Source organism: Hypoxylon trugodes (assembly GCF_022578975.1).
Source record: "Hypoxylon trugodes strain CBS 135444 unplaced genomic scaffold F4822scaffold_8, whole genome shotgun sequence".
NCBI classification, from domain to species: domain Eukaryota; kingdom Fungi; phylum Ascomycota; class Sordariomycetes; order Xylariales; family Hypoxylaceae; genus Hypoxylon; species Hypoxylon trugodes.
The window spans coordinates 452997-464395 of NW_026250023.1; the positions used below are offsets into that span (position 1 = coordinate 452997).

The 11399-nt window shown below is 48.3% G+C and overlaps 4 protein-coding genes across 4 annotated transcripts; 3 read left to right on the plus strand and 1 right to left on the minus strand.

Moving 5' to 3' along the window:
• Positions 1 to 228: 228 nt before the first annotated feature.
• F4822DRAFT_339142 (uncharacterized protein) lies at positions 229 to 647 on the plus strand. Its single transcript, XM_051455778.1, has one exon. It carries the CDS (start codon positions 349 to 351, stop codon positions 589 to 591), a length of 243 nt encoding a protein of 80 aa, XP_051311037.1. The 5' UTR covers positions 229 to 348; the 3' UTR covers positions 592 to 647.
• A 2590-nt stretch (positions 648 to 3237) lies between these two features.
• On the plus strand, positions 3238 to 4701 carry F4822DRAFT_432111 (uncharacterized protein; the record flags this gene model as incomplete). Its single annotated transcript, XM_051461588.1, has 1 exon — positions 3238 to 4701. One exon carries the CDS (start codon positions 3238 to 3240, stop codon positions 4699 to 4701), a length of 1464 nt encoding a protein of 487 aa, XP_051311038.1.
• Positions 4702 to 4856: 155 nt separating this feature from the next.
• F4822DRAFT_339153 (oligomeric Golgi complex subunit 6) lies at positions 4857 to 7300 on the minus strand. The gene has a single exon (XM_051455779.1). The coding sequence runs from the start codon at positions 7190 to 7192 to the stop codon at positions 5012 to 5014; it is 2181 nt and encodes a 726-aa protein (XP_051311039.1). The 5' UTR covers positions 7193 to 7300; the 3' UTR covers positions 4857 to 5011.
• A 201-nt stretch (positions 7301 to 7501) lies between these two features.
• Positions 7502 to 11224, plus strand: F4822DRAFT_412563 (APG9-domain-containing protein). The gene is made up of 4 exons (XM_051458964.1): positions 7502 to 7864; positions 7966 to 8704; positions 8759 to 9503; positions 9554 to 11224. Exons 2-4 carry the CDS (start codon positions 8031 to 8033, stop codon positions 10898 to 10900), a joined length of 2766 nt encoding a protein of 921 aa, XP_051311040.1. The 5' UTR covers positions 7502 to 7864; positions 7966 to 8030; the 3' UTR covers positions 10901 to 11224.
• Positions 11225 to 11399: the final 175 nt, after the last annotated feature.

Below are 11399 nucleotides of genomic sequence, written 5' to 3' on the forward strand. Positions count from 1 at the left end.
GCCGAGTCTTCATGCCTATCCGGCCTCGTTAAAATATAATTAAGCAACTCGGAGTTGAATTCCTGTCACACAAGTCGGCTTTCTAAAGCTCACTGCAGAATCTAAAAACGGAAATGGAGGCAGGGGGCAGATATAATATTCCCGTGCAATAGAGGGCGGCTAAAGCTGACTAGGAGAAAGGAATCTTTGGTACAAAATTCGCTTCTTTGAAAAATGATTCTCTTACACGATGGTTCCAGTACGCGGCTCCCATCCTACGATCCTGTACTGGGACACCGCCGCGCTAAGCCCTGTTGCGATAAAATTGACGACAATACTACGTAAGCAAGACGGGTCCGAGAATTGACTATGGTAAGCATCGCTACGCTTGGACTGTCATTGGTGTGCTTGGGAGATGTTGCTGGGCAGATATCATCAAATTTTATGCATCCAGGAAGTAGGGCCGTTACAGTATCTGACAAGTCAAAATCGGAATGGCAATCTTTATATATACGAAGGAGAAATGATCGGGAGCTCGGGCTGCATTGTGCTACCGAGATTTCACAACCTCATGCCGCGGAGACTCTGGGGGGGTATAAAAGATTTAAATAAGAAGCAATACGGTTGACCGGTCCGAGACAGGAGATTCTGTTGGACAAATGAGCGTATCGCTTAATACTTGGATGTCTTACAGACTTATAGTGTGCGCACATACCGCACATACATGTAACCTGTGGGGTGTCTGTATACTGTATACTGATAGTATTTATTTCTGTTGAGTGGGTGTTGGACAGGACGGTAATGTGAAGCAACACAACCCGGGTGTCCCTGCTACACCTTAAACTGAAGCTATTCAAAATGTGTTATTAAGGAGGTACTTTTCCTTGTACCACGGCGAAGTTCCCTTTGAGGGAAACTTGTAACATGATGATGTTCGAAATGATATAATTATAGATTTCGGTTTTCGTATGTATACAGTAATAGAGAGCATGGACAATGGAATAGGCGCTAGGGTCAGGGATTAGTTCATTATAGCATTTCGAAGTTGATACTATGTAGAGAAGGTATCAGATCCGAAGGGTCCACAAGAGAAAGTAGAGAGAAGAGAGTACGGGGTTCCTTTTTAAAAGGGAAACCCTGGAGCTCTTTTGTAAAGCAGGGGTTAGAAGGGAAGTCCCCTATTTCAGACTCCGGACTTTTCCAAATTGAGCGCCTTTCGCTTACTCCCAGCCAATAAGAAATTCCCCGTCTCGCTTGCTAATGCAGTCCCACAATTCGCACATCACTATTCTAGACCCGCTACCATACCGTCTTCCGCTGGGGACTTCCCATTTACACCTACCGCATACGTAGTAGATTAATCAAACCGTTAAACCTTTTTTTGCGCCGACACTCCATGGTTAACCACTAAACACTGACTACGCCAACTCTTTTTTTCTCTTTCTTTCCTTCTTGCATCCTCGCATTCTTGCCAATCTTGGACAAAGTCCCACGTTGCTCATTGCATCTAAGTCCGTCCGTCCATCCATCCATCACTTGCTTTATTATGGTACTAATTTCTACTACTACTCCCACTACCACCACCACTGCCACTACTATCCACTAACCCGCTAATCACTACTACTCCTACAACTACACACCGGGCACTGGACACTGAACATTGGATCACTGGATCACCACACATACCGGGCTCTTACCAGTCCAATCTAACCCGCATTCTCTACACCTTCTTTCTTCCAACAAGCGCGCGCCCCGGTACCTAACTTAACCTAGTGTTGTTATGCTCGTGGCACTCTGTTACGCACACCGCTGGATCGGGACGCAATCTTCGATGATGAGACACCATCGTGTCCATGCAACTTCGCTTGTCAAAACCCAATGGCCGCTGTGGCTTCTAGAGAGCCACCATGTCCCACTGCGCTTCGCTTTCTTGACTTTCCCCTCGGGACTTTGGCGTCATATAACGCGTGGGACTACGTTAAAATGAGTCCCACAGCAGCCTGTCGTCGTCTTAAACCATGCCCATGAGCAGCTAGCTTAGCTAGTTAGCTGCTAAGGTGGCTTCTTCACGATGGGGAGGGACTTTTCTCAGCCCGCCCACTTGCCGCCCCTAGCCAGGGTTCCCGGCCGTGGGAGCGTCCCTAACACGTTCGGGCTTCGAGAATTCTGGAATCTTTCGGTTGGTGGCTTGGCGTTCGGATACCTCTTGACCTGGGTGGAACACTTACATGATACTCGTCGTTTCACATCTGGAAAGGAATTCCCTATGAGCGCACACATCGCTGCAGCCGCTCGAGATCGTAGGTCCACATCTTGTCACCTGTCTACGCCTCTTTTAGGCGAGTATTGTCTATGGCCACCTTAGTCCCCTTTAGAGCCGCGAGTCGGATGTCTCTCTCTTCGCCAGGTAAGAACGCCTCATTCGCCAACAACCGACCTTCTGTATCTCGCACTAGCCTCACGAGAGCCTACCTGTCGTTTCTTCAGACGTATTATATCGTGTAATACCGCTATTTCTCGCCCACCCTTAGCTGAGCTCTCTCTCCTCGGGTCTCGACGACCAAGCGAGCCTACTAGATTGTCATGCTGACCGAGCGCATCGCCTGAGGCTTTTCTTCCCTTTTTTCGTAAAGTCTTTTTATATCTTGCCCTTTTCTCGTCCTTTTATAGATACCTTTTTTCATATATATTTTTTTAATCCATGGTCTTCTTGCCTTTACTAGCCGGTGCAATCTAGGGAGCGATATTCGCGATGTTCTAGAGACCAATATCCATGGGCTATCTTATTTTATAAGCTAACATACCCGGCGGTGTTGAGCTTATGTCCCTCTTTGAGTTCGTTTTATGTACCTAAGGTTCTCTCTCATTTCGGCGTGCGTCTAGATTGAGTACCTCTATCAGCTACCGAGGAGCAACCACCCGCCCCAACCTTCTATTTTGAGAAACTATCTACCTTTATTATACCCCCTACACCTATAGGAAAAGGGCAGAGGGCAGATGCCACAGGCACAAGTGATGCGCCGGACTTCAAGGGTGGACTTAGCGCTGTCAACCAACCCTTGTTCCGTTGCCGCAGGCCCCGGCAGCCCTTTCTTTTCACTCCACATCCTCGAGTCTTCTTCTCCTCCTTCACATGCTCTTCCGTCAAAAAGAGAGCACCTCGACATACCCGGCCTCTCGTGTACCACAAGATGGCTAACTTCATGCCGCCAAATCTCTTCTGTCGTACGAACCGAGCGTTTGTCACCCGTCAACTCCATGGATCGACTTCACCCACTCGAATCTATGCACTCGGTTATCCGAAATGCCCTACCAAATATCACCGTTGAATCCATTAATCCCTTACCATCGTATCGGCTCCTAAGATTCTTCAGCATTAAGATCTCAGATGGTCGAACATTAATCCTTAGCCTCCCGCCACCACCCACTCTGAGGCTACTCCGATCTGAGAGGGCTGCAAGCGTCTCAGAATCTCTTCTTACAAAGTGGCTTCTAGAAGGAGCGCTCCAGGCCCCTATACAAGCTGGAGGTTCTATCCAGGACAAGGCCGACTATCACCCAACCACAGAAATCCAACTAAAACAAGATAATCTGAAAGTTAGTTCCAAGGAAACAATAAACTTAAAAGAGGACGTCCTCAGATTTCTGCCTATTCTTGTCGCCTATTCTCTTTCATCGACCGAGTTAGGTTCCCCTTTCAACATTTTCGAACCGACTAGAGGGGTTCCCTTATCTAAACTCCCAACACCTTTAACAACACCTGAAAGGAAGGTTATAGACTTGGAGCGAGGTCAACTCATACGACGTCTTTCTAATTTCACGTCGCCAAATGGGGTTTTCGGTCCAGTCACTGGGGTTATCAACACCCAGCTTCCGACCGCCGATACACATGGAACACAACTAGCTAACCAGAGCTTCCGCGGTGCGCGTACATGGAAACATGCTTTTCACTCTCTATTGGAGAGTGTGCTGAGAGATGCGGAAGATATGGCTGTAACGATTAGTTATGAACCGATCAGGGGTTATTTCAACAGATTGGGCTATTTGTTAGATGGCATCAAAATCGCACGACTAGTACTACTAGACGCAGGAGACGACTCCAACGTCCTAGTTTCACGATTGAAAGAATCTGCTGAAGAGGAGGATAGGACTCAGCCCCAGCCCATGCTGAGTCAAGAAACGAAAACGATTAAGACGGAGGCAGCAAGCGAGAAGAATCAAGAAGATAAAGGCGGACGACCACCCGATTCTCAGAGACCAGTACTCACTGTTACAGGACTCCGCGACTGGAGTAACTGTATTTTCGGAGACCCCCTTTTTGCTGAGGCGTTCAATCAGGACCCCTCACCTGAGTTCCTGCGTGGCTTCCGTGAATCTCAAGAGTACGACACTTCTGGCGGCGAAAGCAAGAAGGCTAGCAAAGATGGTAGCGATAATCTCGTCGAGGATTGCGAGAATGTGCCGGGCCGTTTACTGCTATATGAATGTTACCACGCTACAGTGGCTGTTGTGAAGCAATTTTATCGACCTGGTCCTAATAGCAGCGATCGAGAGATTACGGCGCGAAGACGCCTAGCCACGGCGCTAAAGAGACTCCAAGAGGTGGAGGAAGAGGCGGCAGGGAAACGTCCCAGAAGGCCTAGTGCCAATGTGGAGGCGTGGCCGGTTAAGAAATCTAGGGGAGATAAGGATAGTCCTATCCCCAGCGTGGAAGATGAATGAGGAGACTATCATTAAAATAGGTGAGTGGAAAGTGAAGGAGTATACAAAGCGCAGGCAGAGCCGCTTGTAAAACATCGTATAGGGGGGATATATTGAGACTTTTATGTTGTATCTCAGCTACTTCGCCATATATATTGGTACCTAGCTTATGATGAACATTGATACGTCCATGGATACAAATTTTATGTCGTCTAATTTGTGATATATATTTGAATGTCCTTCCACTGATATCAATGGCGGTAGTAGTACTGCTACAATAACATCGCACAATGCAACAGATAGCAGATTAAATGGCTTCCACTTCATCGTATCATGATAACAACACTCTAATCTCACCAGTCGTCCTTGGGAACAACGCCCGAAGCCTAGGCTTCTCCCCTTCTTCTCCTGCCCCAGTATTCACTCCCAATTCTATTCCTAATCCCACGCCCGTCTGGTGCTCCTCCCTCTCCTCGATTAACTCATCCGCTGCGACAAGTAACTCCTCAACATGCTCGAAGTCGGCACAGAACCGCTCGGCCGCCTCCTCAGTTACGTACCGCGCCAGCTTCGCGTCTTGAAGGTGCTTAACGTTCTCGAGGGCGTCCATGACAGCGGATGGAAGGAAGTCATCTAGACCCTGCGCTGCGTGTACCAACGCTTCTGCTTGTAGCACATCGAGCTTGCCGTCGGCGACTTGTAGGACGTCATCGCCACGTGCGTCGCTAAGGGGGTCTAGGGCTGTGAACAAGGGTTCGAGAGCGGACCCGGTGCGGAAGAAGGCGTATTGGCTGTCGATAAGACGGGCGCTATGGGAATCGATGATGGAGCGAAGACGCGCGAGGCGGGTTGATGTGAATGCGGTAAAAGGCTCGAGGGCAGATTGCGCGGCGAGGAGGCAGTTGAGGAGGAATATGGAATCGGAGGGCGGGGAGACGTTCTTGGACATGTTTTCGCAGCCTGACATGAATGGGTCGAAGGATTCGGCAAGCACGGGCTCGAATTCAGCTTCCCTGTTATCGTCATCTGCGGCAAGGGATGTTTCGTATGTTCGCATGATAGCGGTGAGTTGTTTGAGTGCTTCTTGTAGGAACTCTGGGGGTCCGAGGTCTGAAGGCGTGTGCTGGAATTCGCCTTCTAGTGTTGTGATGTGGTCGCGCATTAAGGAGCGGAATTGGCGCAGGGCTTCGGATTCGAGATTTGCCATTGATTGTAAGAGGACCGAATCGGCGCCGAGAAGTTTTGAAAAAGTGACGCGGTAGAAGCTGAGTAGGTTCGCGAGTTTGTATGCTAGGATTGTTTCCTCATTGGTCTGGATGACTTGTTCAACACGCTGCCGTAGTATGCGCGCTGCGCCGGAGACATCTCTGTCGACTAGCTCGTTTAGGGCCTTGACAGCATCGAATTCTGGGGGCCCGTCGGCTTCGTCGGCCATTAGATTCCACAGTTCATTTTCTCGGCCTTCTTGAATTCCCTTTGCAATTTCATTTCCGTCGGAGATAAAAAGGATTTCAAGAGCCTCCCGCTCGGAAACTGCGGCGGAATGCGTCCAAGCTAGCATGTCACCTGCGTATCGTAACGGATCGTGAGCTACTAGCTCTATGGGCTTAACAGAGTGGTCCTTGGTACCAGACGCCGATGTGCCTGTCAGTGCTAGGTAGAAGGCATCGGATAGGATTTGCTCCCTTGCCTCGGCGAAGAAATCCAGACAGCTTTGGAAGAGAGATGGACGCTCGGCAAGCACACGAATAGCACGGCGCACAGACGAATTAATCTGAGGGTTCTCAAGATTAAGTGTCTTGAACTCTTTCTGGACCCAACGGTACAGCTTCTGGAAGGCCTGGTTCAGATTCTTTGAGGTTTGGTCCATGATCTCAAGACCCAAGGTCTGACTCTCAAAACCAAGAAGGAATTCGCAATCCTTTCTAATACGTTTAGCTTTAGCCAAGACGGCAAAGAAGCGATCGTCGACGGGCTCAGCTGTTAAAGTCAACCAGGCTACCTCGTCCTCCGAAAGTACGAAGTGCTCTCGGAAGGCCTTTAACACTTGCTGCTTGGTTTCGATATTCCGCCTCTGCGTCATGAGAGAAGATGCCTCCTCTAGCATGGTAGATGTCGACTCATGAGCTGTGGTGACGTGGCCTCTCATCTCTTGGTAGCTCTTATTCAGTTTATCAATAGTTGTCCCAATCCTCCTTAATTGTTCAGCCACTCGGCCGAATTCCGTTATAATTTTGCCATTGCTATCAATCACCTCCTTTTGGACGTCTAGTCGCAATTGTCTCCGCGTCTCAGCAGTGTTGCTAATACCGCGCTCATCCAGTAGAGCTAGACTCTCGCGGAATTCCGCGTCTGCGTATGAGGTCGATAGTACAGACGTCACTTTTGATGATAAGGGATTTGAACTCCGGCCCACAGAGCCCGGAGTTGAAGTACCTGTGGGCGACAGTGGCCCCGGAGTTACTCCATCCCGTCCAGGTAGAGGGGGTGAGGCGAGGCCATTTGAGGCCATATTTCCAATTAAAAGAGTCCCAAATTGATCTAATTCATATCATCGCTTCTTCATTCTAATTGGATCTAATAGAGAAATGAAATTGAGGGAGAATATCTAGAATATCTTAAAGATCTCAAGTATAGAAAGTTGAATGTGTGAGAAAATGCCACCTGGGAAAAGTGTTCGACAGCTGGAGAAATTGGTTAAGGGGACTAGGCTAATTATGGAGCTACTTAGGTACTAACGGAGTATCCATGGATCCACATATTAAACCACCCCTGTCGAATGACTTCACTCACGCGATGGTGATAACGATAAGATAATATTAACCTTAGTCCGATAAGGCCTATTGAATGGCGCGTGGCTGCCTCCTAGTAGTGGAGTTCTACCGGAAGCACGTCTAAGTCATAAGGTCGGATTCGACAATTCAGGGTCCAGATGACCATCACATATTCCATATTCTATTCTTGATATCTTCGCAAACACTTTTGAATCAGAAGACTTTATCATCATAACTTCTGACATGTAGCATAAGGATAATAGCCTTTATATACGTACAGGTACATGCATAGGTACATCAGTTGGCTCCAACTTAGAGAGAGCCTTGGAGAGCAAGCTTAACTTCGGCGCTGCATATGCAGTAGGTAATTAACAACCGACTTATAGTTTATTCTTGTTGTTGAGAGACACGTCAGAAACCTTCCCTCCTATTCCTCGACTTCTTTATCCTTCTAAAATATACATATTCCTTCTACCACCCTATCGAGGACCTCATCTAACCAAATAATCAGGCTGATGAAGCTCCCAAAACAAACGGACTTAGATGGTGATTCCGATACACTCATGAGTCGACACGATGCCTCCCAACCTCTTTTCCCGTCTCGTTTCCAACGATAATAGATCCCCATACGAACGACTTAGAGATGATCCAGACGGCGACGTCGAAAGTAGAGCAGGGTTAGATTTAGATGAAGAGAACCTAGCACATAATTTCCACGATGACGAACTCGATCCTAACGAGGGCCTCGGCCTTGACGATAGCCGTGTCTCCACCCCACGTAGCCCTATCGCTACTACCAGCGAAGCCCGTCACAATCCAATAAGAACAGGCAGGCGGGATACAAGACCACGATGGCTTATGTCCGAGGACGATGGAGATAACGACGTTCCAGCCTCGCTCCTAGTGGAAGGACCCGACGACATCGCTGCGAAGCCGAGCACGCCTAGGGTCAGCCCTCAACAGACACGAAATCCCCGACGCAGCTCCACAAACCGGAGGATACAAGCGCAGTGGGAAACTGCACAGGCACATCAAAAACTACATCAAGATGACGAATATGGTTCCTCAGCTGCTCAACCTCAGGTAGCCGGGACCACGAAGCGGCCGGGGTTCGCCGGTAGTCCCAGAGATAAGGCTATGTTTAGATGGGCTAACGTCTCCAATCTCGACGTCTTCATCAGGGATGTTTATGATTACTACTTAGGAGCTGGAATGTGGTGCATTTTACTAGAAAGATTTCTACATTTACTGTAAGGTCCCTTTTTCCCTGATTTATTATTAATTCACAAGCTCACATCGAACAGGAAAGTGGCGTTCGTAGCAACCCTACTTACTGTATTATCACAATGCATAGACTATAGCAAGCTTCGGGAGAGCAAGAGCCTCTCCCAAATCATGATCCCCCAGTGCACCAAACACATGTGGGGGATCTGGAATTTGAGTCTCTGGGTTTGCAGTTTCTATTTCGTATGGAAGACCATCCAGTGGGTCCTAGACATTCCACGATTAATGCACATTCGGGATTTCTTCGTTTACCTCCTAGAAATCCCCGAAGAAGACATGCAAACCGTCTCTTGGCAGGATGTAGTATCCAAGATTACTGCCCTCCGCGATGAAAACGTCAAGACTGCCACCAATATTACGCCATCCCAACGGAAATTCTTGTCGAAACAGTTGGGACAACACATGGCTAGTCAATCAAAAGAAAGGCTTGACGCTCACGATATCGCCAACAGGCTCATGAGACGAGAAAACTACATTATCGCACTATTTAACAAGGACATACTGGATCTTACGGCTCCCATTCCGTTTATGAGGAATCGGCAACTATTTTCAAAATCGCTCGAATGGACTGTTCAATTCGGAGTATTAGACCTCGTCTTCAATGAAGGTGGCCAAGTTCACCAGCGAGTCTTAAAGTCTGACCACCGAGGTCACTTGAGTAAAGAAATGCAGACGAGATTCGCTTTTGCTGCCGTAATGAATCTCCTTTTCGCCCCTTTTGCCGCTTCCGCTCTTGTTATCGACTTCATCTTTACTTATTACAACGTGAGTATCATCTTAAGCTATTTCAACGATGCGTGCTAACCCATCATCAGGAATTCAAAACCAATACCTCATCGTTAGGAGCACGACAGTACACGCCACTTGCAAGATGGAAATTTCGCGAGTTTAATGAACTCCCACATCTTTTCGAGGAACGTCTCAATATGTCATACCCCTTTGCCAAGCACTATATCGACCAATTCCCAAAGAAAAAGACCGAGTCAGCTGCTCGTACCATCCAGTTTTTCTCTGGTGCTCTAATAGCCGTCATGGCCATTGTCGGGTTCTCCGATCCGGAAATGTTTGTGGACTTCGATCTATTCCCTGGGATGAACGCGTTTGCCTTCCTCGCACTCATGACTACCGTATGGGCAGTAGCTCGTGGGATGATTTCGGAAGAGAATGATGTGTTCGATCCCGAATTCGCGATGCAGAACGTCATCGAATATACACATTACCAACCAGATCAATGGAAGGGGAGACTTCATAGTTACGAGGTAAAGGCAGAATTTTCAGAGCTTTACAAGGCGAGAATCATTATCTTCCTCGAGGAGATCTTCGGCGTCTTGGTTACACCCCTGGTACTATTCTTTAGCTTGCCGAAGTGTAGTGATCAGATCATTGATTTCTTCCGCGAGTTCACGATCCACGTCGATGGACTAGGATACGTTTGCTCATTCGCCGTCTTCGACTTCCAAAAGGACCAACGTACCACGAGACAACCGCAAGGGAATATGAACGATGCACGTGAGGACTACTACGCCACTAAGCACGGAAAGATGCAAGCCTCAGTACATGGTTTCCTAGATAATTACGTCTACCATCCCAGAACTGGCCTTCCTGGCTCGCACGCTTTAGGACCAGCTGGGCGACACCAATTCCACCCCCCGCCTACCTTTCCCGGCTTAATGTCACCGACGCTCGCTGCAGATATGCGTTCATCTCGGATATTACCCAATGACAGGCCTAGGAGTCGAGCGCCCGGTGGAACGCAGCAGCATCCAGGCCGAACGCCGCGATTCGGCCCAGCTATTGCACCGTCTCCAATGGCATCGATGCTTCTCGATCCTCATCACCAGCCTTCTTCTTCATTCACGCGCACACCACAACGGGCACGTCAACGCGGTGGGTATCACGGCGATAGGGATATCATAGAAGAATCCCTCGAAGATGGTGCCTCCAGAAGCGTCATCCGCCGACACGACACGGGCTACACGGACGATGGCGATGTCGAGGAGAGCGTAGCACGCTTAGGCGAATCGACATGGGAAGGATCGCCGCGCCGAGGGCTAAGTAGGGAAGCCAGCAACGCGACAACGGACGGAGATGAGGGACCCGGCGTTGTTACGATGCTGAAGCAATTCCAGCAGGTGCATATGGACCGACGGGGAGTCATGTGATGTGAAAGAGCTTTAGCAAACAACGTGAAATACAACTAGCATAGGCGCGGCGCGATTCAGTTCAGGTAATAGGAACTTAGGAATAGGGATGGGGAAATGGATAGGAGTTATGGTGTTTAGACTGCAAGAGGAACCTGCCTACACGTCTAGGTTAGCTGGTATACAGCAGTGCTACTGGTATAGAAAGATAACCCATATACATGCTTATACTTCGCTAACAGAGCATAAAGTTGGTCGAAAACGGGGTCTCGGTCTATGAATTAAGTATAAGCACGTTGGAGCAGGTAAGTTATTATATAGCAGTACCATTGAGGCAATGGCGATGCTGTATAATAGCTTACTCATTTTCCAAACACGTTTGTGCTTAATTCATAGACCGAGACCCCGTTTTCGACCAACTTTATGCTCTGTTAGCGAAGTATAAGCATGTATATGGGTTATCTTTAGCTCATACCTATTGTAAAATTCGAGGAAACGAAATAATACTAGCTAAAGGAAA